Source organism: Martes martes (assembly GCF_963455335.1).
Source record: "Martes martes genome assembly, chromosome: 1".
NCBI lineage: Eukaryota > Metazoa > Chordata > Mammalia > Carnivora > Mustelidae > Martes > Martes martes.
In genome coordinates, this window is record NC_137888.1 from 190863282 (window position 1) to 190888799 (window position 25518).

The window sequence follows — 25518 nt, forward strand, 5'->3', positions numbered from 1 at the left end:
GCTCAGTGGGTTAAAGCCTCTGCCTTTGGCTCGGGTCATGATCCCGGGGTCCTGGGATTGAGCCCCGCATCAGGCTCTCTGCTCGGTGGGGAGCCTGCTTCCTCCTCCCTCTCTGCCTGCCTCTCTGCCTACTTGTGATCCCTCTCTGTCAAATAAATAAATAAAATCTTAGGAAAAAAAAAGAAATCTGTGATCAGCTGCAAAGACAAGTTGGAGGAGAAACTCACCAATTTAGTTTTTCTTAAACTTAAAGTCTTCAAAGAAAAATCTAAGCCTTCATAAAATTAAGGCTTAAATGATATCTGAGTAGCATTCATTTGAGCTGAACGTCTGGGTTTTCTGACCAATGGGAGAGGAAGACTGAGTCTGTGGGCACATAGGCATGTCATAAGGAGGAAATGTCTACAGATTCAGGAAAGCATTTGGTCAATGCACACATTCCAGCTTCTGGGAGTCATTCCAGAAACCCAGAAGCGAGCTCCTCAAGTCTGTTCCTTCCTCCTCAGTGTTATCCTGGCTTATGGCTTTGGGGGCAATGACCCTGACCCATCTGAGGCTCTTCCTGCCCCAGGAGTCCTGGGATGGGGTTCTGCCCCCTTTCTCACCATACCCAAGACAAGGCATAAGCTGACTCAGAGGCAGCCCCCAGGGTCCCTGTGTCCACACCATAGGGTCATCGACCCAGCCAGATGTGTGCAGAATGGCAACTGTTTCATTAAATAAACAGACCAGAACCGATGGAGAGTCTTCCCCCTAAAGCAAGAAAGTTGGAGGGCCCTTCGCTACTTAAGTCATGTATTTCTCATTGTTTCACTCAGTATAGCAGTGGTTCTCAACTAGAGGTGATTTTGTCCCAGAGTGGACACTTGCCAATAGCTAGAGATATTTTTGGTTGTCCCAAAATGAAGTGGGTGGTTTGGAATACTACTAAATGCCCTACAATGCACAGGACAGCCCCCCTCCTCCCAACAACAAAGAATTATCCCACCCAAAATGTCAGTGGTTCTGAAGACGGCAAACCTTAGTTTTGTTTTTGTTTTTTTTTTAAAGATTTGATTTTTATGTAATCTCTCTACACCCAATGTGGGGCTCGAATGCAAAACCCCAAAATTAAGAGTTGCACGCTCCACTGACCGCACCAGCCAAGCACTTGACAGACCCTGCTTTACAGCAAATATATATACTACATCATGAAATAGAAAAGATATTAATAAATAAGAATTGGAGTTTGTGGGTCTCTTTCATCTATCAGGACTATCCACGAATAGCAGAAAATAAGAGAACAGGTATACAGTAAAGAAGAACCAATCACAAAATAAAGTGGATATTTTCAGCTTTGTTAAAAAAAAAACAAAAAAACAAAAAAATAGCTCTCCCTTAAATTAAATAGAGGGTCCTCCAACACATGAATGATTTCTAGTCCAAATGCCAAGCCAAGGCGTCTTGCCAGTTACCAGTCCTACTGGGAGCTGGGATATTCTTGGGAGACGCAGCCATAAGGAGTTCTCCCTCTGCACGTACTGCAAGTATCAGACTCTCTTTCCCTCTCAGACATGAGCAAGACAAAACCTGCTTTCATGCCGAATCCATTACTCTCTGGGCACATTTCTGCGGGATCGCTTACCAGGGATGTGGGCTCCTCCGTATGTGATGTTAACGTCGTAATCCCCCGGAGCAAAGGGGATGTACTCAGCACTACAGCTTCCATCTTTGTTATCTCTGCAGTTGATCTTGGACTCTGATGGTCCCTCGACGGTTATGCCGAGCCCACCAATGCCTGCCCCTCTGGAAAGGGTGGAAGAGAGAGTGAAGTGGGACAAGCGCTTCACACTAGTCTGCTTATTGCCAGAATTATTTAAAATCTCTCTATAAATAATTCCAGGAAGCCAATCTGACCCAACTGCTGAAAATTTCTCCACAGTGTCATAGACAATTGGCACTGACCCCTCCTTTCCAATGCTTATCCTTCATTTTCACATCTAATTGCATCTGTGACCTATTCTAGTAGGACTACTTCTAATACTTCACTTAACCATGAAATTGGCTGTATGTTTCTGCATTATCAAGTTAAGGAGCTGCCATCTCATTCTGGTTTGCTTAGCCATCTTATGACTGTAACCAAGGGGTTTCTGGTACTTCCTGAGGTATACTCACCCTCTCTCTTTAGCATAAAAGTCTCTACAAAGCAAATGCCTCACATACCATGAGAAAAAAAAAAGCCTCCCAAAGTTGGGAGACCAGGACACATATGCAGAATATAACCAAAAAACTCCTTCAGAGGGGCACCTGTTTGGCTCACCCAGTTAAGTGCCTGCCTTCTGCTCAGGTTGTGATCCCGGGGTCCTGGGATCAAGTCCCACATCCAGCTCCTTGCTCAGCAGGGAGTCTGCTTCTCCCTCTGACCTTCCCACCACTCATGTACTCTCTCTCTCAAATAAATAAATAAAATCTTTAAATAAAAAAAAAACCAACTCTTTTATTTTTTTAAGAAAAATTTAAAACATTTTATTTATTTATTCGAAAGAGCAAGAGAGAGAACAAGCAGAGTGAGCAGCAGAGGGAGAGGGAGAAGCAGGCTCTTCATTCAGCAGGGAGCCTGATGTGGGACTCGATCCCGGGACCATGGGATCATGACCTGAGCTGAAGGCAGATGCTTGACCGGCTGAGCCACCCAGGTGCCCAAATCAACCCCTTCAGATAGGGGCATGAAGGAGGGTACGTGATGTAATGAGCACTGGGTACTGTATGAGACTGATGAATCACTGACCTCTACCTCTGAAACTAATAATACACTATATGTTAGTTAGCTGAATTTGAATAAAAAAGAAAAAAGAAAGCAAGAAGGCAAAAAATAAATAAATAAACAAACCACGCAGGGTTACTCCTTTCAGAGTCAACACACAGACCCCAGCGCCTTGCTCACCTGGTAACTACGGTGAAGACATTGGGTTTGTTGGTAAAGGCCTCTTTCAGTCCGGGTCCTTGGGCCTGAACCCGAGACGGCTGGCAGCCTTCAGTTACAGCCACTTTGAAGGGACTATTTGGGATGGGTACGTCATCGTACGTCACCTCCACTATGTGGAGACCTGTTCAAAATGACAAACAGAAATTATATGCACAAGAGTCACCGACCTGTGGGAAGTAAGACTCTCCTGCCGGGTTTCAACCAGGGCTCACATCGACCCGCCACCCCGTGTGACTGGAAACAAGCAGGCTAAAGAAATAGTACAATATTGGTATGATCGGATTTTTTAAAAATGTTCCTATTTATTTAATGCTTTCTGTTCACCTGGCAGCCACACAGCCCTCCCTCCCCAACAGATAATACATATGCAGAGGGCCTCTCCCCCAAGCAAGTTATCACGAAGTCTGTACTGAAGTTAATCATCTTAAATGCACTATTCTGATTTGGAAAAACTTCCTCCCGTCATTAGCCAAAAGACAAAGGGAAATCCATGAAACACAATATACATGCATCTACATAAAGAGATTGACTATGTCTATACCAGAATATTTACAAGAATCATATACTCAAGTAATGAAAATATACAGTGCTTTTATTTTTTCCTTTAACTTTTCAAGATTTATCAAATTTTCAAGTCATTTCTAGAATTTTAAGAAAAAATTGTGTAAAAAAAAATTGATACAAATGGGCACTATGCCATGACATCAGCCGTAAGCTGCTCAGAGAAGCATGAGGCTAACCTTGGCCACAATGTCTGTCACACACCAGGGCCAGCTTGTCAGGCACTGAGCGCTCAGTGGCTCTGCTGGAGAGGGAGATTTCCACAGGTCCCTGTCACTCTGTCCGTGCCTTCGCTGAGACAGGCCAGACTCATGGGGCAGGAGACAGCACCAGTCACCTAAGGAAATGGCCTGGCATAGCTCTGAATGATGGTCGTGTCCAAGGAGAAGTCAACTCACCTTTCTCGAAGGGTGTGTACTCCACCTGGTAGGTCCCATCGGCGTTGTCCGTGACGAAGCACTCGGTAGAGGCCCCCGAGGGGTTGGCAATGTGGGCTTTGATGTGGTCGCCCCCCACCTGTGTCAGGGGCCGTGAATCGACCGTGAAGTCAGTGGTGGCTTCACGAAACACGTCTGCAGAACAATCACACAGAGGAGCACGTCACCAACACCTGGGACCTCAGAACAAATCCAAGAACCAGGGTTCTTGGCACTTGAGGTACGTTATGTCTAAGCTCGGTGCCAGCTGAGGGTGTTTTTTCTGACTCTCCAAATCTAGAGTGTTAATGACCACCTCCCCCTTGCCACCATCCTGCAAAAGCTGCTTCTTCCCGCGAGGGTGAGCGGCGGAAGCCCCCACCCTGTGACAACACAACTCCATGCACACTTTCCGGACGAAGGTAGGGTTGACTCTTGGACAGGGTAAAGCGAAAAGACAGACCTGCTCTGCAGCAAGTATGGGAACACCATCACATTTTAAACCTTTTCAATTAGTGCCAAAAATGAAAGATCTTGAGTTTCCACGTAAAAATCACGATTTCTGGCCTTGCCAGAAAAATAAGAACATCTGCCACCAGTGCTGGGCCCCGTCCCCCCTAGAGAAACGAAGTGAGGCTCAGGCAGCAGAAATGTCACATGCTCACGGCGTTGCTGTGGTCCCTCTCTTCCCGATGCCGAGACCACAGGAGAGTGCTTTCTTATGCTCCACATGGCCCCTGGGGGTACATCAGTTTGCACATCTACTCTGAGTTTCTGGGAACCCCTATGTCCCAAGTTATTTTGCAGACTTTTTAATGAAACCCACCTTTTCCTTCTATTCCTGGCCCAAAGACTTTGACCCTGCTGGTGTCGACAGCGGGATCCACCTTGACCCTGGTGGGGAAGTGGGGCACCGGCTCACCACCATACTTCATGGTCAGAGTGTACATGCCGGCGGTCAGGGGCACGTAGGTCACCGCGTAGGTGCCGTCTTTGTTGTTTTCAATACAGACTTCGGCTTTTGCTCCCGAGTCTGAGACGGCTTCCAGGCCCAGGGCCCCGGGGCCTGCTTCCGAACAGTCCACGCTCAGCAGCCCAGCTTCGCCCACCTTCCCGTGCTGGAGACCCGGTCCCGACGCCACGACTTTAGAGGGGTCGAAAGGCATTTCAATGTCGGCTTTGAAGGGAGAACCAGGTATGTGGACTTCTTCAAAGAGGATGTTGACAAAGTACTCCCCAGGCTTTGTGGGCAGGTAAGAGACGGAGCAGGTGCCATCCCCATTGTCAGAGCATTCAATTTTGGCCTCGCACGGACCTTCCACGGTGAGGCCCAGACCTCCAGTGCCTGCTCCTTTGGTGTCGATGGTGAACTCAGCAGGCTTGCCCACGAGACCACCTTCAAGGCCAGGGCCATAGGCCTTCACCTAGTTCAACAGAAAATGAAGTCACACTCTGCCTGACGCTGGTGTTGCTGCTCGGCCAGCTCTGCTCACCACCCCAGCCTGCGCTCGGAGCTGAGCTGCCTCACAGTCGAGGGGCCCTTCTCCCTCGGGCCTACCTCGCGTCAGACAGACACTTATGGAGCCACAGTGCAATCATCCCAGGCTTTGAACGGCTACCAAAGGGAAACACACCTGTGAGCTCAGTCAACTCAGAAAGCCACAGCACAGAGGCGTGGCCCTCCAGAGCACGGGGCCTGACTGCCCGTCCGGACATGCCCAGCATTTCTGAACCACGGGCCAGAGGTGGAGACCTAACATCTCGTCTCACACACGCACGCGGGGCTGAACGCTCGCAGAGATGGCTTTTATGGACCTCTCTGTTACTTGGACAGCTACGCCTCCCTCAACAAATTCCACGTAATAAGACATGACCCTGGAGTGGTGGGTACGTGTCACGGTACATTTGTCCAAACCCAGAGAATGCAGAGCGCCCAGAGTGAACCCCCCTGTAAACTACGTATTTGGGGGTGAACACACTGTCAGAGCAAGTTCGCAGTATGAACAAATGCACCGCTCTGGTGGGGGACGGCGATAATGGGGAGGCTGGGCACCCGCTGGTGCAGGGGTAGGAGGGAAATCTCTGTACCTGCCTCCACGTTTTACAACGAACCTAAAACTGCTCTAAAAAACTAAATTCTGATATAAAGATTTAAAAGCAAATGAGTAAACGAAACTGCTTTTACAAGAGGGAGGGGACAGGATTTTTGTCTCTGATTCAACAAGTAAGACCATTTTATAGGATTCATGCTGTTCTAAAACTCTTGATTCGGGGCTACCAGGAAGCAATGAGAAGGAGACGGATATATTTTTGATACTGAGGTATATAATTCCTGCAGGGTGAGCTAATCCTTATGGGGTCACTGTGAAGTGAGCAATGTTTGTCATGCTAACAAGTGAAGGGACAGAACTCAGGGATGAGGAGTCCCTCACCCAAGCCTCACAGCCGGAGAGCAAGAGGAGCAGCAGTGTGGGGAGGACACCCCGCCACCCAAGGGTCCCCTCGAGCTGAACTGTGGGAGGGAAAACAACTATCAGCCGCTGAGAATGGACCTTCCTCAGAAAACGAGATTTTCTACAGGCCTTGGTCAAGCACGATCGGTGAAGGACCACAGTGTTCTATTTGACAACAGGAGACAAGTCCCGGCATAGGAACAAAAGCTGACCTTGGTGGGATCTGGTGGCAGTGAGGCCTCCACTGTGTAGGGGCTCCCAGGCACAGGGTGTCCATCGTAGGTGATGTCGACGGCATACAGCCCCTCCTCCCGAGGGATGAACTTGGCCGTGCTGCTCTCCCGGCCCACCACGGGCGCCACCATACAAGGCACAACCTTCCTCGAGGGGCTCAGGATCGTCACATCCAGCTTCCCCTGGCCTCCTGCCCCCTTTGTGTCGACGGCGAACTCCTGACCCTTCCCAACTTCGACTCCTGGAAAAGGGGGACACGCCCAAGTGATCAGCTCACCCTTTTCAGCAGCAAGAGTGGTTGAGAGCAGATGGGTGAGGATTCCCTGGACATGAGGCATTATCTCAGTCTGGGCCACAAGCAAGGGCAGATACCAAGGACAAGAAGCAAGACTAAGTCAGGATAATCAGCATCTACCTGGGTAACAGTCTGTACGAGAACAGCTACTAGCGAACCACAGATATTACTAGCAATGAGAGCTGACACTTACTGATACTATAATGATGAGTTACTTAAAAACCAATAGTGATTGATCATTCAATGACTGCATTTTATCCCCAGGTCTCAGTATAGCACATGGCCTCCTTTACTTTTTACCACAACCCTAGAGGGTATTTATTAGTTACCAATGGCTTTAACAGATGGGAAAATGGAGGCTCCGAGATCAAGGAATGTGTCCAGGGGGCCGTACGCAACAGACCACAAAGGTGGGACTCACACGACCTCGCAATCTGCTCTGCCAACGAGGAAATCATAACCTGACACTGTCCTCTCTCCTTTACTCACTTCTGGTATTAACTTGTATCAAAACATTCCCAGAAGCCAATGTTTTACTTACTAATTCTTGGCAGCAAATTTAATCCCACAGCCAACAAGGCAAAAGTCAGAGAGCTAGTCAATGCAGGGGCACCAGAGCGAGTCCAAAGAACGGACTCTCTGTACTGCACTGATATTCGAAAGATCCCTACAAAGCAGGCCTCGGAAAAACCGTGTGTTGTATCTAACAAAAAAAAGGGAAAGGACTTTGAACCGAAATGACAGCACTGGGAGCATAGGGCTCCCACCACAAGCCAGGGAAATCCTGACTCTAGGGCGGTAGGAGGCTTCCCAAGACTACCACCTCTGAACCACAAGCAAGGAGGCCTCAGAGCACCACGGCCCGAAGGCTTTTCTAATCGGCATTGTGTTTTTCCTGGTCTGGAACTGAAGCAGTAGGTGTGTTAGAGGAAGCAGCAATGAGGAGACCCATGAAAGGACTGGCCAGTGACTTTCACATGCTTCAAGCTGGCTGAGCTTCAGAGAGCCCAGAGCTGGGAAGTGGCCTTATTCACAACCTGTGCGTCTGAGTCCCAGGTCCGTGAAGGTGCTCATCCATGATCCACTGAGACCAAAGAGGCCTGCCTGGGATTGGGGTTGGGAGGATGCACTGAGCCCCGTGTGACCCCGAAATCAGGTTGAGTATATGCTACAGAGGTGTGGCCAGGCTTCAGCCGTATGGCAGCTTGTGCAAGGCAACACTGTGCAAAGGTTCTCCAAGATGCATGGCTCATGTCAAAAGGCAGGCTGCAGGCATATGGCCACAGCAGATGACATTAATGCAAAATGAACATTGCCAAACGTTTGCTGCTGGCGTGTATGCAGAGGAAGAAAGGAGGTCTGGAAGGACTGAAACTGAAGATAACTTTGATTCACCCTAGGAAGAGTAAGAAGTGATGGAAAGAGTGGAGTTTACTTTCAGCAGTAGTACCTTATTTTTTAGATGAAAATGGATTTACGCATTACTTTGTGTAAAAAAAAAGAATTTTATGATTATGCGCTGACTTCTGAAGCTGAGTGGTAAGTACACCAGTGTTTATATACTACTACTGTGTTTACGTTTTTAAGCTTGGAATTTTCCCTAATATAGCAAATGAAAACATTTTAAAATAAATGAGAAGAACTTACACTAACAAGATACCCACCAAGCTAAAGGAATATGGGGGTGGGGTGGGGGCTGCATCAGAGTCGTGGCTTCTGAGTGCCGGGAGCTGGCTTTTACCTTTGATGGTCCCTCCTCATGTGGATCCAAGGCCAAGGACAGCTAGCACAGTACCAAGTCACCAGAAGGTAATGCGTCCCAACTTCTCTTTGCAATGAAAACAGCCAGCTGCGAAGCCAGCAGTTACTGAGGGCTGACGATGTGCCAGCCAGCCCCTGAATTATGAGCTCATTTACCTTTCAAAATATTCCCACGAATGTCAGTGTTCTTAACAGTGTTCCCCCCACACCCACTGTACAAATGAGGAGACGGAGGCTCGGAAAGGTTAAGCACAGGTAGGGTCACAATGCGACCCTGCTGTGTGGCCCTAGTTCACACCCATGTCTGTCCCACTGTAAGGTCTCTTTTTTTTTTTTTCCCCACTGCAAGGTCTCTTAAGGCAGAGTTTGCTTCCCTGAAAACTGTCTTTTGGGTATTTGTTTTTTTTTTTTTTTTTTTTTTTTTTGGGTATTTGTTTTTTAAGATTTTATTTATTTATGTGACAGAGAGACACAGCAAGAGAAGGAACAGAACAGGGGGAGTGGGAGAGGACGCAGGCCTCCCACTGAGCAGGGAGCCCGATGAGGAACTTGATCCCAGGACCTTGGGATCATGGCCTGAGCCAAAGGCAGACGCTTAACAACTGAGCCACCCAGACGCCCTCTGCAAACTGTCTTTTGAAAGGCATCTAACAGGCAGCCCTGGTGGGGGGGGGGGTCTTCGGTGACCCGTCTCCCCTGCATCCACCCACTTACTGTTTTCCAGTCCATTAATCTTGATCTTGCTCAAATCCAGCGGCGCGGCCACGCCCACGGTGAAAGGGCTTTTAGGGATGGGGTCGCCACCATACGTCACCAGCACCTGCATAGAGCCCTGCAACGAGAGGACAGCCAGTGCACCTTTGGGCACCAACATCTAACTTGCTGTTTATCTTTATTTCATTTTTTAAAGCTTTTACTGATTTATTTGTCAGACAGAGAGCACAAGCAGGGGGAGCAGCAGGCAGAGAAAGAAGCAGGCTCCCCACTGAGCAAGGAGCCTGATGCGGGACTCAATCCCAGGACCCCGAGACCATGACCTGAGCCAAAGGCTGATGCTTAACAGACTGAGCCACCCAGGCGCCCCCTAGCTTGTTGTTTAAACCCGCCTTCCAGATCTCTCATTCTTCCAGAGACTCTGGGCGCTTCACTCCAGCGGATTTAGAAACACCACAGACGTATTTCTCCAAGCTTCTGGCCCCATGGCAAAAACAACCAAAAGTCAGATAAAATCAGAGCAGCTAAGAACAACAGGGGAGACTTCCTAAGCATACTGTATGCCGTGCTTTCAAGCATTTCCTTGACTCAATCTCTGAACAGTCCAAAAGGGTGGTTCTCACTGCTGTTCCCATTATTCCAGGAAAGGAAACTACAGCTCAGGGAGGTACAGGCACTTGCCCCAAATCACACGCCTGGTAAGTGCGAGAGCTGGACCTCATACCCACGGCACCCGGACCCCCTTCTCTGCTGCTGAGCCATACTACCCCCTGCCCAGCACATACCCACCCCCGGCCACGGGTAAAGCTGCCATCTACGGGAGCCTCTCACTGAACAAAATCAGCTTTTTCTACGTCTCAGAAATCAGTTTCAGGCCGCTAGCCTGTGAGAGGGATTTGCTCACTACAGCAGCCTCTAAACTCCCACATCTATGTCAAGGAAAGGAAAGTTGCAAGTGTGAAGGGAATCTCGCCTGTGGGTTTGGCAGCCTGCTTCTTCGCAGCCCCGGGGCTGTGGGAACGCCAACCGTATGCACAGGGCGTTTCTCCTCCAGCCTGTGCGGCCCACTCCCTGCTGGCTTCCCCTCTCCCGTCGGCTAAGCACCCCCCACTGCCAAACGCAGGCTCCATGAAAGCCCACGGCGGTCTCCGCAGATGAAGCTCTCCCTCACCTCAAACACCCCAGGCATACCGTCAAAGGCCATGGAGGGAGACACGATATCCCCTGAGAATCTGGGGTGGGGGTGGGTCGCCAGAATTCAGGCTTTACTGAAAGCTGCCGGTGATCAAGTGCTAAAGGGTGTAGCTTTTGGCCCACACATATTTTCTCATGCTGCCATTTTTTTTAAAGACTTTATTTATTTATTTGTCAGAGAGAGAGAGAGGGAGAGAGAGAGAGAGAAAGAGAAAGAAAGAGCACACAAGCAGGCAGAGTGGCAGGCAGAGGCCAAGAAAGAGCAGGCTCCCCACTGAGCAAGGAGCCCGATGCAGGACTCGATCTCATGACTCTGGGATCATGATCTGAGTCGAAAGCAGCGGCTTAACCGACTGAGCCACCCAGTCATCCTTCACGTTGCTTTTCATAATAAAAAAAGAGGGGCAAAAGCCAAGAAAAGAATTGGTTACATCAATGGTTACATCAATGAAGGAGGGAGGACGGATCCTCCAGGATTTGGGGGGAGTGCACAATGTTCATGGTAGAACGTGCACAGGTCCGACCCAACAGAGCTCAGAGCCAGCCCAGGACAGGACAGGTCTCCTCCTTGTAATAAGGAAGTCGGGGAGTGGTTTGTGACTTTCAGCCACCATGGCATCCCCATCAGGCCAGCAACTCCCAAGCTTCCATTTGACCACAAGCCCCTAACTCCTTGCAGGAGAAGCCTCACGGCTGACCATGGGTCATGGAATAACCTTCTCCACCAGCCCTGGAAGTCTTCTGATTGTGTCCCCAGAGTGCCACAGGAGAGTGAAAAGTCCTCTTTCAGTTAAGCCTACCCATCCCATGAAAGAAAGTGTGTTCTCATTACCAGTCATTAAAAACAACAACAACAAAAACAAAAAAACCTCAGAGAGGAAATGAACTCTACTTAAAATAACCTCACAAGGGGGAGGAAGAAATCTTAAGGGACTTCCACCTGGACTGCTTGTAGCATTTAAGGTTTCCTCTGGGGCCCAGCTAAGGAACGGACTGTGCTTGCCCCCCAGAGGGGGGTGACATCAGGAATGTCTGAGAAATGACCACTGGTGCGTTTCACAACGACCTTGCTGACTACAGGACAGTTTTACTCTCTCCCCACTGCGCCTCTGAGACCTTAATCCCACCCTGCACAACGCACGAATGTAAGACTCTGACCCAAGAGCTCAGGTGAGGACAGGATCAAGTGAGCTACCCACAGCCCCCTCCTCCTCCAGTGACCTCTGGGACAGGCAGGGAGATCAGTGAACCCACAGGGTCTCCTCAAGGCACCCCTAGAAGTGTGTGGGGTTTACGATTCCCAGTGGCTTCTGACCTGGCGGGTCATGGAGCTGCTGCCACCGGCTTCTCAAAGCGCTTGCTCCTTGTGAGGGAATATGGGGGAAGAGACGCCAAGTCCCTTGAGGTCACGGAAAACCGAATGCACAGAAGGCAAAATCCTTAGGAGAATATGGCATGGTGTGATCTCCCTTCCAGTCTCCGTTTGACCTTTGGGAGGATCCTCAAGCCCCAATCCAACAAGTGACTCCACCAAGGCACAACAGCTGACCACTGCTTTCCGACAAGACCGTGACTGGTCGGTCCACTGCAGGTCGGGAGGGATCTTCAAGCTGTGGCTCAGAGACCCTGCAAGGGGACAGCTCCTCACACAGCACGGCCTGCATGCTGATGGTGACACGGTCTCCCTGGGCCAGGAGCCACTGCCCTCTCTCCACACACACACTAAACAACTCCATTTCTGGAAAATTCCAGTCTGTTATTCCAAAAACTACCACGAGAAGGTGCACTCTGAGTATGAGCTCTCAACGTACACTCCCTGCCTCCACGTTGGGCAAGGCCTTCTGGGCTAACCCAGGCTTCTTAACCACATCCAAGGGCAAAGCTCAAAAGGCAAGCTTATTTAACCCAATCTTGAGCTGTATGCCGCTCTTCAGAAAAGAGAGATCAAAGGTGGACAAGGATGTGTTGGCCCCACTGTCCCTACAAAGTTTTTCTGTTGTCTCCGCTTTTAAGTAGAGAGGCTCAACCTTGTGTATTCATGCTTTACACCATAAATCCATGTAGAGAACCTACACCATCAGGCCCTGTGCTCAGACTGGGGCCAGAAAGATATATATACAGGACACACTATCCCATCGCTGGGGAACTCACCATCCAAGAGAAGAAATTCAATCTGCTTTCTCTGCCACAGAGAAATATGTGAAACTGCAAGTTGCCCAAAAAATGAAACCATGAACTTTGTTCTAGACACTAAACAAGAAGGACCAAAGAGGCACAAGGTGAGCTGCTCACACTGGAGGTAGCGACCGACACCCAAGACGGCCAGGCTCCCTGGGTATATGACCAGCAGCACTTGAGCAAAGCCCCATGTGCCCATGGAGCCTGCCGAAAAACCTGCTGTTCTCCAAGAAATGCATGAACTTGACCCTGGGGTGACTTCGAAGTAAGAAGCCTCCCTCTCTAGCCTCCACCTCTGCCCCAAATGGCAAGAGGTTCTGAAGCCCTTTCAGGGGTGCAGGCCCAAACCTGATTCTGTCTTGATGTCTGCAACTTACTTTCGAGTGTCTTAGCCAGAACTCAGTGAGGTTTGTAGACAGGCGAGAAAGCAAGATGTTTTATAGGGGTCAAAGACCTTGTGACCTTGACCAGTGTGCATGGCCATGCTTTCTGGTACCTTCTCCTAAGGAATGTGGAGAATTGGCAACAAGGATGATGTCACGCTGGTGCTCCCAATGGTGAGGCTCCTGACAGCCCTCAGAAGCGTCAGGAAAATAATTACCTACGTAGCACTGAGCACACTGATGAATAAAGAGCATCCTACCTACAAAAGTATTTTTACCATCACTAATAAGGAAGCCCTCATTAAGGTAAAAACAAAAACCACAGGAAGGACAGCTGGATGTAAGAGGCCACATCTTTACAGTGGCACAGAATTCACCCCAGAGAACCGCTCCCACTGCCAAAGAGTCCATCCCCAAGGACATGTAGCCCCAAATGCAAGGGGACACGTGCACCATCCCCTCATCCTCACCGCACCCGTCGTTCCTTCCCGCTAGACTCTGGGCAGCTCCTGAGGGTCAGGCGGGAGTGATGCTTCTCTCTTGGGTGGTGTTTCTACAGAAAGCATCGCCCCTGTTCTCCTACAAAAGGTACCTCACACAAGGGGGACTATTTTCCTCAGGAAAGAAGAAATATGAAAGGTTCAGAAGGACTGTGTAGAACACTATGCATAAAAAATAGTAAATCCAGGCTTTTCTTCTGGGTTTTCTGTTCCTCACACCCCAGATGTGTGGCCGTGAAGCAAACCCCAATTTTGAACAAATTAACATGAATTCACACAGAGAGGCTGAGAGGTCATTTTTTAGGTGTTTCTTGCCTAAAATAATCAGAGCAAAGTGGCCTGGATCGTAAGGTCCTGTGTATGTTCCTGGATTTTATAAAAGAGGACAATCTGGGGCCCTAGAGAGTATCTCAGGCCTAAGGGACCAAGGGCTGAACTGGGTTTTGAGAGAGACCACTCCACCACCTTGTAAATGGGACCAACAAGAAAACACAAACGGGTCGCCCTTCCTACCCTTGGAGTAATTAAGAGAAGACTGCGCTTAAGGGCAGCTGGTAAGAATGGGAGAGTGTGTGGACTAAGAGGAAAATACTAGGTTCCGAATTTGAAGAGCTCACTGTTTCTGCTAAAGTCCAAAATGGAGGTGGGAGATGGGGACGGGGAGAGACAAACTAGCTTGCCCCTTGTACTTAGGGAAACCTTCAGGCCTCCCTCACAGAACCAACCAGGCCTCTTGCCAGCCCTCCCGGAGAGGCTCAGAATGACAGGAACAAAGAGCTTGTCACCCACAGAGGAGCACCTCAACAGAGCACCGATCGCAGCCTTGGTGTCCAAAGTGCCCAGCACAGCACTGAGAGGGAGGGGGCCTGGGCCGGTGGCGGCGGACACGGGAAGGACTCTACCTGCTGGGTGGGTGTGTATTTGACGGTGTGGGAGTAGTCGTAATTGTCGATGATGTCCAAGTCCTTCACAGCATCTCCGGGAAGGGGGCTACTGAACTGCACGTTCAGTGGCGCTTTTCCAGCCCCTTTGGTGTAGACCGTGAAGTGGGTTGGTTTCCCGTTTTCCACACCTGGAAGGACAGACTGTGATGTGAGGAGACAGGCCTGGCTGGAGTGGTTTCACTCTTACAACCAGTCCAACGGGTTCATCAGCCCCAGCCCCAGCAAGGCAGTCGGTGACAGGGGCCGGTGCTCAGGAGCACTGCCAACAGCCCCGCAGGAGCACCGCCTCTGCTGAATGGGAACCCCAACAGGACCAGCCTTGCGGGGAGACAAGTCCCTCAGGGTCCCTGGACCGAACTTTCCCATGGCCGCTGGACCGCAGCAGGCCTCCGGGATGGCCTCTCACGGGTACTCTCTTACCTGCTTTGCTGAGCCCTGGGCCTTCCGCCTTCACTTTGCTGGCATCATGGGAAGGGTCAACTTTCACTCTGAAAGGGCTGGCGGGGATTTCCTGCAGGGGAGACACTATCTCAGTAGGAAAGCCCCTGAATCTTCTGCCAGAGCTCAGCCTTCTGCCCAATGCGAAGGGGAGACCTCTGTGTGACTGGCGGGCGGCGGGCAAACTTCTTTCCCCACGGGTCAAGTCTTCATACTCTAGCCTAAGTTAGGGGCCATCGGGGGTCATTTATGAATGCCTGGAGCCCTCCACCACAGGTTTTGACTTGCCTACTGCACAGCTGAAGGAAGGTTTCCTCCAAATGAATCAGAAAACTCAGCCTTTAACACCAAAGGTTGAGTTCTTAGGATGCAAAAAATCCTACCAAGAATAAAACCCAAAATGACAATAACAAAAAGGATTGGGCTAAAGAACAGGTCCTTAGGTACAGTTTGGAGCTAAGGTTTGGGGAATGGGAGGAGCTGATCAGAAATAGGATTTTAATTCTTCACAAAGAATGGTGCAGATTATCAGAATAAAGGCAGAACAGGTTAACTGGATGAAGTCAATTCAAGACCAACACCTTCAGGCAGAGAACTTTCTCTTGAGATTCCATCCTTACAGGAGGTTAATCTGAATCACAAGGATTCCATCGTTCCCTGTTTTAGGTACCACTCGCCTTATCTTCACCTATCACAAATAAATATGAGCTCAATTTGAAAGGTCAAACCTCCTCTCCCTATAGAAGTATAAGGGTCAAGGCCAAAGCCATTGCTTCAAAGAAGCAGAGGTAGAACACATCCAGAAGTTCATTATGTTTCAGTCAAAAACTTGACAAGCGTTTCTAACAAACCAGTCTCCTTCCAGAGCCCTGCTATAACCAATGAAAACACTGTGTGCCTCACTTTGGTCAGAAAGTGGTAAAAATTTAGTTCTGCGTGTTTTTTTTCCCCCCACGGTTTTCATGAACCAGAGAGGAAAACCTGAGAATTCTCAAGACACTGCCCTATTGCTAAAAAACAAAACTAAACAAAAAGGAAATATGCACACAGGTGGCCAGAAAGAACCCAGGCCCAAACACACACCTGAGATGCAAAGAGAACTTTGATAGTGTATCGCCCAGCGGCAGGAGGCACATATTTGACCGTAAACGTGTCGTTGGCGTTGTGAATAATGTCAAAGTCCACGTCTTCCTCATCCTCACTTAACACCCGGGCATCACATTTAATGCCAACGCTGACATCACCTGGAACAGACCAGCTTATGAGCGCACCAGTGTACAAGAAACAGCATGTCCCATTCAATCACTTCCAGCTCAGCTCAGCTAACACCCCAGAAAAGCAGTTGGGAAGTTTCCAGTGACAAACCTGACAAAGGGATGGTGCTAAGTCAGGGCTTTGGAGGAGGGATGGAGGATTAGCAAAGATCACCAAGGAACTGCCACAGACGCTCATTAGATGAACAATTACCTATTCAGGTGCACTATTTTCTAGCTCAAAGTTCACAGTTCACTGCCCTTCCAACATTAGGAAAAGAACATTCTTCTCAAGAAGCATCAACGACCTCAATGGGAGAATCCTCCACTCACCTTCCCCAGCCTCAGTACAGTCCACCGTGAAATGAGTAGGCTCATTTGCCTTCAGTCCACTTCGCTCCACGCCTGGCCCAAACACCTTGACCTTCTGGGGATGGCTACCCTGCCCGATGCTGACCTAAAAAGAACACAGCCCAAAGTTATAACCAAGTTTTCCTCCACTTGGACCCAGTGAAACGTTGTTAGTTAGCATGGAGCCCAGACCCACCACAGGTCTTGGCTTTTTCATAGAGCGGCCAGGATGAGGCTTCACAACCTACCCTGTAGGGGCTGCGTGGGATGTTCACACCTCCCCAGACCACAGCAATGGTGTGCTTGATGGCCTTAACCGGGGTGTACGAGCAGGCATACGTGCCGTCCATCCGGCTCTTCATCTGGATGTCAATGGGCTGGCCTTCCCCATCCTGCAAAAGAGCAGGGGCTAAGAACAGAAACTGGCCTCACACAGTCTTCATCAAACAGGGCCACCATGGCTTCCCAAGACCATCAGGTTACCACCCATCCAACAAAACATGGAACAACTATGATATGCCACACTCACACTGTCATCACCACAGATGACAAAATACGGCCTGCATTTATTTGTTTTTTTTCATAAGAGCAAATGACCCTGCTAGAAAGTCATGACCACTCAATACCTCTTAATTTGGGGGTGCCTGGGTGGCTCGGTTGGTTAAGTGTCCGACTCCAGATTTTGGCTCAGGTCATGATCTCAGGGTCTAGAGATCGAGCCCCCGCATTGGGCTCCTTGCTCAGCGGGGGTCTGCATGAGATTCTCTCTCTCCCTCTCCGCCCCTCCCCCACCTGGGTGTGTGCTTACACATGTGCACACTCTCTCTCACTAAATAAATCAATCTTTAAAAATACTTCTTAATTTTAATGCCTGCATTTAAATCCCTGGGCCAAATTTGATTAAATTAGATAAACATATTTAATAAACGCTTATTTACAAACCTCCGGTGAAGGCCTAGCTTGGGCCACACTGAAGGATATGTACAGGGGAAATCTGAAATCAAGCCTTGTTTCCAAAGAATACAAATCATAAAAATGAGAAAAGCACCCTGCTTTACATTTTAGAATCCCACGTAATCTGCACATAACCTCAAGAGATATTCTTCTTATTCCCAGCATGCAGATGAATAAACTGAGGGTCAGGTGAACTGAGCAAGTCGCCATTACAGTGGAAGATCATGTCTCCCGATGATTACCTGCACAGATGTCCCTGGAAACTTACCTGAGCAAATATCTTCAAGGGGGCTTTTCCAGCATCCTTAGGATCCACGGTGAACTCACACAGGTTGTTGACAATGCACCCAGATTTCTCCAAACCTGGCCCATATGCTTGGACCTGGGGCAAAGGGCCAATAATGATTCTCCTTCTGTGCAATGCCCGAACGAAATCCCTACATAATGACCGATGACCAAACAAGATAACAAAACCACCGGTGTCCGGTTTCACATTACCTACATAACAGGATGGTTAGGGAAGGAAAATGCTCCAGCAGGTTGTAACCCCAAAATTAAAAACAGTATCATTAACCTCCTAGCAGGAAGAAAACTCTCGAAAACCAGGCCCCAAACTAGTCTGGGGCTCCCTGCCTTACTCTGAGCAGAGAGAGGCAACTTCTAGTACCCAGGGCAGGGATCTCTAGTCATGTCCGGGTTCAATGTTCCCACACGGAGGGGACTCAGAACCTCTACCACAGACATCCCAAAGGTTTACAGCTCTAGAGAACAAAGGACCAGCCACTGGCCAATGAGGAAGGGCAACCAGCCCAGACTGCCACCAGGCTACAAATGGCTCCCCAAGTGGGCCAGGGCAGCACAAGTGGAGGTGTGGAGGCTTCCTCCTGGCAGCCAGGCCGCCTCAGACTCCATGCTTATCCGCCGCCTCAGAGTGTGACAGAAGCTCTTAGAAACACTGTTCCCTTTTAAGAGAAGGGAGCTGGGGAGAAAAAGAGCAGCAGTCCCCATGGTCCCCTGCACGGGCCAGGCACTGGGCGAGGGGCTGTCTTTATGCACGTTAGCTCCTTGAATCATCCCAGAAACACGGGGAGGCAGACAGGGCCATCATTCCCATTGTAAAGAGAAAGAATCTTTTCTTTCTCGCCCAACATTAGAAAATTCTGGAGTGGTACTACCAGGGTTCCAACTCAGATCAGCGTCCTTCCTAAGGCTACACGGCTCCTCTCTGTCATCTCTCAACAGGCTGGTTAGGGTCACCCTCTGCGCACCACAGAGAGCGCCAGGAGCCAGGAGGAGAGCACAGAAACTTGACAGGCTCACCAGATCCGGGTTGTAGTCTCCCGCGGCCGGGTGGATGAAGGCCATGTATGGGCTGTCCTTGATGTCTTCGTCATCACACATGATGTGAACGGCATACTCACCGGGCTCCTTGGGCCAGTACTTGACATCACATGACCCATCGTTCTGGTCATCATACTCAATCTTTGCCTGGGAGGGGCCTTCAATGGCAAACCCTGGGGGACAAGGTAAGAGGGGACCCTGGTTACATGGTGGGAAGAACCTATTCTACCAGCTCATTCCCTCAAAGCAAGTATCACCCAAAAGACTGAAATCTATATGTATCCCTTTCCGACAAAACCAAGGCTACTGAGTCTTCATTAGACATGGGAGGTTGGATTTTATACCATGGTGGTTTTTTTTAAACATCATCTAACAAGGAAGGTCAACTAAAACCTTAAACCAATGCCCACCCTTTGCGGCATCAAATCTGCTTCTGGGCTCTTGTCTAAAGGAAGTAATCAAGGCTATGTGTAAACAGAAACAGTCTATGTACTCAGCACTGTTTCTACAGGAAAACTGTGGAGATAACTAGACAGACTAACGGTGGACATATCCATGCAATGGAATTCCAAAGAAGCCATGGAAAATGAAGACACAGCCTATCTTTATCTGGGGCAGAAAGATAAAAAGACTACCCCTAGGTATTTTTTGTGGCAGACGAATGTTTATATGTGCATGCACAGAAAAAAAGAAAGTCTAACAGGATATGCCAAAAGGTTTAATATCATACCAAAACATTGATTCTCTCTCTAGAAGGAAACACTAAAGATGATTTCTTCTTTTTGGCCAGTTTGCTTATTCTTACTACCTGAAACAGATAGTCATCACACTATGGCCAGTACACCTGTTTCTGTACATGAGGCTTTGCTAGGACACAGCCACACTCCTTCACTTACGTCCCTTCTCTGGCTGCTTTCAAACAACCACGGCTGCAGTGGGGAGAATATGGCCCACAAGACTAAAATATTTGCTTTCTGGTCCTTTTTAGAGCAGGTTTGCCGACCACTGTTCTAAAGTGATCCTATATACGTCAGAGGTATGTTTAAAATACACTGTTCTGCTCCGAAGAATATTTATTCTCCAAATTTCAAATTTCAGCAAAATTCATTCATTCATCTAAACTAAGAATCAGTCAACATTATTTGACGAGTGCCTCCTATGTTCCAAGCACTGTTTCAAGCACAGGAATGTCCACCAGACGTATGTCCTGTGGAAACCTCTACCTTGAGGTTTAGCAGATGAATGAATGAAGAGGCAGAGGGCAACTTGCAGGGCAAGAGGAAAATGAAAACCACACTCCCACAGCGGTATCCAGAGTTGGACTTGGGGGGTCAGGAGGCTGGGGGCAAAGGGTAGTGAGGCTTGGAGGAGGCCCGACTCTCAGTCTGACACTGGAACCGAGCCCCATGTCATCTCAGCACCCCCAGGGCTGCTGGCCACCTGCTTCCACCTACCCAGAGACCCCACTTCAGAGCCAATGGACTCCACCACGAAGTCCGCCGACCGCCCCACAATCCCGCTGTGGAGGCCAGGGCCCCACGCACGAACTTTCTGCATGCCTGCTTCAGGGCCAACTTGAACCTCAAAGGGGCTAGGAGAAAAGGAACAAAAAGCATTAAAGAAGAGCAAAGAAGGAACTAAATACAGCCATAAGCTGTTTTTTCCACTCCTTTTACCTGGAGTCCCAGTGTCCAGCCAAGCCCTTCCTCCACACAGGTGCACCCACAGCCATTGTTACATCAACAATATAAGTACTGTGGCTGCCTTGGGGCACTCAGGTGGCCGCTAGGTGGGCTCTCAAAACACCCTGCCTCACACTATCCTTCCGATCATTCACCTTTTGAGTGCAGGGCTCAGCAGACCTCGAGCTCTGGAAGGTAAGAGAGTGCCTACCTTCCTATATCCTGCTTATATTATATGAATAAGGGGCCCCTGGGTGGTGCGGTCGGTTGGGTGTCCAACTCGTGGTTTCAGCTCAGGTCATGATCTCAGGGTCCTGGGATCGTGCCCCGCATCAGGCTCCACGCCCAGGATGGACTCTGCTTGAGATTCTCTCTCTCCCTCCCCCTTAGCCCCTCCCACCTGTGCTGCCTCTGTCTCTCTAAAGTAAGTAAAATCGTAAAAAATATCTTGTAAGTCAAAAACTAAGTTGAACAGGCTTTATCTCACACATGAACGAATGAGCTTTTTTCCTTTTCTTCTCTTTCTTTCTTTCTTTTTCAAATGAGTGAGCTTTAACTTTAGTATAGCAGAGTAAAAAAAAGCAAAGGAGGTGCTTGGCTGGCTCAGTTCATAGAGCAAGTAGCTCTTAATCTTGGGGTTGTGAGTCTGAACCCCATGTTGGGTGTAGAGATTGTTTAAATAAATATACATTTTTTTTAAAAAAAAGATTTTATTCATTTATTCATGAGAAACAGAGAGAGAGAGAGGCAGAGGAAGAAACAGACTTCCTGCAGAGTGGGGAACCCAACATGGTACTCGATCCCAGGACCCTAGAATCACAACCTGAGCCAAAGGCAGATGCTTAATGGACTGAGCTGCTCAGGCACCCCAACTTTTTTTTTTTGAGCTTCATGAGTTTATTTTTCTATTTTTTAAAAAACTTTTCTAAACAGGCACCCCAACTTTAAAAAAAAATCTTAAAAATGTTTGCTAAGATTCTCAGAACCCTATCATGCCCAGATTATTTCTCAAGGTAAATGGAATTTATTCTTTTCAGTCTAAAAGTGCCCCCAGGAGGGCTGGGGAGGATGAAGAGGGGAGGGTAACTGTGATGCCACAGGCAAAGCTGCAGACCGCGTTCCTTGGCTCCTGACTGCACTCACCTAGAGAATTTTAATGTAAACCATGGCAGACTGTACCCCCATGGCATTCCTGAACAGAGACACACATTGAAAGAAAGAGAATCTTAGTTTATATAAGGGTGTATAGACACACAGCCCATTTGCTCTCTATTACTGCTCCTTCTGGCTTCCCTGCCTCCCCCCAGCCCCAGACCGCCAGCATTTGATTTAAAGCAAGGCAACCGAAACCACAGTGCTGTTTTTGAGAACAGGCCAAATGTCTGTGTGCTGCTCTTAAAAAAAAAGAAAGAAAAACGTTTTCAACAAAGCAGGATCTCTTTCCCTCCTGCAGACTGGGGAAGCAACGTCCGTGAGCCTGCCCGGAGCCGAGCACGCCCCCAGAGAAGACGCAACTCCGGCTGGAGACTCACCTCTTTGGAATGTGGTGTCCCCCCCACGTGATGGCGATGCTGTATTTCCCTGGGGTGCTGGGGTAATACTCGAATGCATAGACTCCATCCAGAAAGCCTTTCTGTTTCACCAGCTCCTCCAGGCCCTCTGTGGGAAGAAAGCACACCATTTTTCCAAAGCAATTCCAGGCTCCCAACAAGAATCCAAAAGACAAGAACAGAAAGATAGCAATATCCACAAGACATAAGCCGGAGAAGGAAACGGGCTGCCTCAGAATGTGACCCCCTCAAAACTTGGGAGATTAACCCATGCCTAAAAATAGACCCATCTCTGCTTCTAAGTGTGGGGAAAAGGAAGATTTCCCAGCTTACCAGCTTTCGAAGGCTCAAAGAACCTTCTACAGAGGTGGGGGCCAACAGGTCCTTGACATCTTAGTCCTATCTTAATTTTTCCTAATGATCATCGCTAGCTGTCTTAGCCAATCACGAAACAGTGGAGGGACACTGAGCCCTTACAAGTATTTGGCATGGGTTTCTGCTTACTGTCCTGGCGTATCTTTCAGCAGCAGTGAGAAAGCTCCTGCATGCTAGGGAACAGGTTTCAGATGCTGTACCACAAACTTCAGGTTCAGCCATCAGGTAGAAACTTGTTTTATGTTGCGCCCTGAGGTTTGGCTGGGAAAGCCACTTAGCCAAGCGAGAATCCAAGGTCAGGGGGGAAAAAAAAAGCCTCCTTGGCTCCTGTAGCAACAAGCCAGCAGGGAGGGCAGCCCCAGAGCAACTTGGCTCCAGGTCTGGGCAGTCTAGAACCTTGGCCACCCTTCGAACACAGCCTTCCCCACAGCTTGGTGCTCTGTGATCAAATATTAACTTTCTGGAGCTCAGAGCACCCCTGCCCTAGCCTGTTGGGGATACAGAGGGTGGGAGCAACACAGAGACCACGCACATTCCCACAAGGCAGAAACCCACGGAGGGCTGCTACGCCTACAGCCAGAAATGCTGGGGCAAACCTGGACAGAGCAGACCCTCATCCTTGTGTCTGCGGTCTCCTTTCCCAAAAAGGGAAGAAGAAGGAGCTGCAGAGTGCAACCCACCCCTCCACGATCAGCATTTATCTACAAAGAAAACTTAATCTCAGGGAATTTTATTTTCCTTCTATAAGCACTGATCATAGTAATTAGGTACCTGGCATAATTTCATAGTCTATAAAATGTAACCTGGAGTGGGAAAATTACTGGCTTTGGAGACTGTGCTTGCATTCCAGCTCAGACGCTTACAAGCTGTGTGACCTTGGGCAAGACCCCTCCTCTCGAGCCCATGTTTCCTCAAATAAAAAGTAAGCCACTTCAGGTTGTCGCTCCAAGGACAGCACTTTCCAAACTCCATTACATCACTGCTTTTTCTATTCCCAGAAGCCTTAAAATGGGGAGGCTGTCGAGCCACCACTGGTCCCACTGCACCCAGGGCAGACATTACTAATCAATCCCTGCCTCCTTCCCCCATTGAGCTCAGAGCACCTCAATTCTTTTATACCATTCCCTCTGGGATCGAGCACAACTGCCTGTGGCATGAAATCCATACACCATGGCTGCAAAGCGGGCCCAGGTCACACCTGAGATGGGGAAACAAAGGAGCACTTACTAGGACCCTTCACAGTGACAGCGAGTTCCCCGCTTCCAGCAGCCTTGGTATCAACCTTGAAGTCTGCAGTCTCCCGGATGCGGATACCTTTGGGCTGCAAGCCTCGGCCACTGGCCCGGCAGGCGTTTGGACTACAGGCTGCAAACAGAGTTTTGACATCAATTCAACCTTTCATTCGTTTGAGTTGAGCAAGCCAAGGTAACTTGGAGCCACCTGCCAAGAAAATATTTGCTCTGCACAGAGAATCTGCAGCAGCTGCCCAAGGCCAGGGGTCCTGCTCAGGGAGCATACCAGGCTAGCAAATAAGGACACAACATAACTTTGTACAGCCACACTGGGGGGGGGGGGCGCTGGGGGGTGACTTTGGCAAAGAAAGAAGGAGAAGCACAGCCTGCATTCACTGTGCTCCTGGAACCCGCTGAATCCTGGCATTTATCCTCTCGGTGGTGAAGGAGAGTTAAATCTCATTTCCACACTCAAGGGCCCAGTAATTGGGAAGACCCAACTTTTTCAAGTCTACTTGGAAAATGTAGCACTTGAAAACATCTGACCGCGTTCCAAACTTTGGATCGGCTGTTTCTAAAAGCCGAAATGTGATCATCTTCCGCATGGAGAGCCAGGGGATAACTCAAAAAGGAACCCATTCAACACCCCCTCAGCCAAGGCAGACAAACATTTTATTGCTGTCAGCAGGTAATCGGAATGTGGGTGGCTATAAATGCAACAATTAGCAATAAACACCCCTCCCCATTTGACTTCTGGATCTAGTTTAAAAAACTGAAGTCAGAAGTCTAAAAATTAAGGACCGAAGTAGCTTCTAGTAATTTCTTACATGAGAGGTTCACAAAACTACCATTCCATGGAGGTCATCAGAAGGCTAATAAAACACATCCCTGTACCCTAGGAATTCTTTGCCAACATAGGAGACCTTTTTAAGTACAGAAATGAGAGAGCAGGGGGTAAATGTCATGTTGTTGACTAAGTAGCTTTTCCTTTCCAAATTTAGCACTGCACATTTGACAGTTTTCTCTACTTCAGGAGTGGGATCACACACTCCAGAGGATGAAACTCTTTACTCCATAGAAAGAAGATAATGCCTCCTCTGGTCCCCTCTCCCTGCAATGTCCTCAGCTGGCTGCTAGGCAGACAACTATTTCTGGAAGAGACGTACCCACACTCTAGGAGTTAGAGAAGATTTTAGGTGGTTTGTAGACGAATATAAGTTGACGGTCACATTTTATGGCAAGTGACATTGGTTTTCCATTGTGAAAGGGGGATGAAGATTCTTTTTAATATAAAATCAGTTAAGTAGGAGAAGTACATCAAAAGAAAATCCCAATCAATTAAATTTTAAACAGTACAAGTGACAAATGGACAATACAAGAGATGAAAAGCATCGTCCATTGAGTGAGAGGAAGTCAGAGAAAAGTATCAAAACAGGAAAGCTGTTAAAAAAATGCTTTCTTGCGTTATGTCAAAGAGAGTTTTGTTTATGAATATGTTGGTTTTATTTTTTTTTCTTTGTCAAAAGGAGAAAAATTGATCATACCAGAAATAAGTCACAACAGGATGACAGGACTTCCCGTGGAGGGTTTTAATGTGCCTTAAAAAAAAACAACCACTCATGGAAATTCTGAACATGGGTATTAGTCTCAACGTCAAAAGGGTAACTGCTCAGTTCATATGAACACGAAATGGAGCTGAAGGAAACCACTGAATTCTCTACCATTTTGAGATGTTTTAGACAAG

General features: G+C 48.6%; 1 protein-coding gene across 2 annotated transcripts in view; it reads right to left on the bottom strand.

The window, feature by feature from the left end:
• Positions 1-25518, bottom strand: part of FLNB (filamin B) — a 144556-nt gene that overhangs the window by 40444 nt on the left and 78594 nt on the right. For both annotated transcript variants that reach the window (XM_080814698.1, XM_080814697.1), the window contains exons 9-24: positions 23770-23907; positions 22150-22276; positions 20390-20526; positions 18915-19108; positions 17863-17976; positions 16889-17032; positions 16623-16746; positions 16120-16280; positions 15019-15109; positions 14557-14726; positions 9400-9517; positions 6608-6870; positions 4769-5366; positions 3925-4098; positions 2924-3086; positions 1625-1785 (exon numbers count right to left, since the gene is read on the bottom strand). In XM_080814698.1, coding sequence (XP_080670824.1) covers positions 1625-1785; positions 2924-3086; positions 3925-4098; positions 4769-5366; positions 6608-6870; positions 9400-9517; positions 14557-14726; positions 15019-15109; positions 16120-16280; positions 16623-16746; positions 16889-17032; positions 17863-17976; positions 18915-19108; positions 20390-20526; positions 22150-22276; positions 23770-23907 — 2877 coding nt within the window. The remainder of the gene's footprint in view (positions 1-1624; positions 1786-2923; positions 3087-3924; positions 4099-4768; positions 5367-6607; positions 6871-9399; positions 9518-14556; positions 14727-15018; positions 15110-16119; positions 16281-16622; positions 16747-16888; positions 17033-17862; positions 17977-18914; positions 19109-20389; positions 20527-22149; positions 22277-23769; positions 23908-25518) is intronic.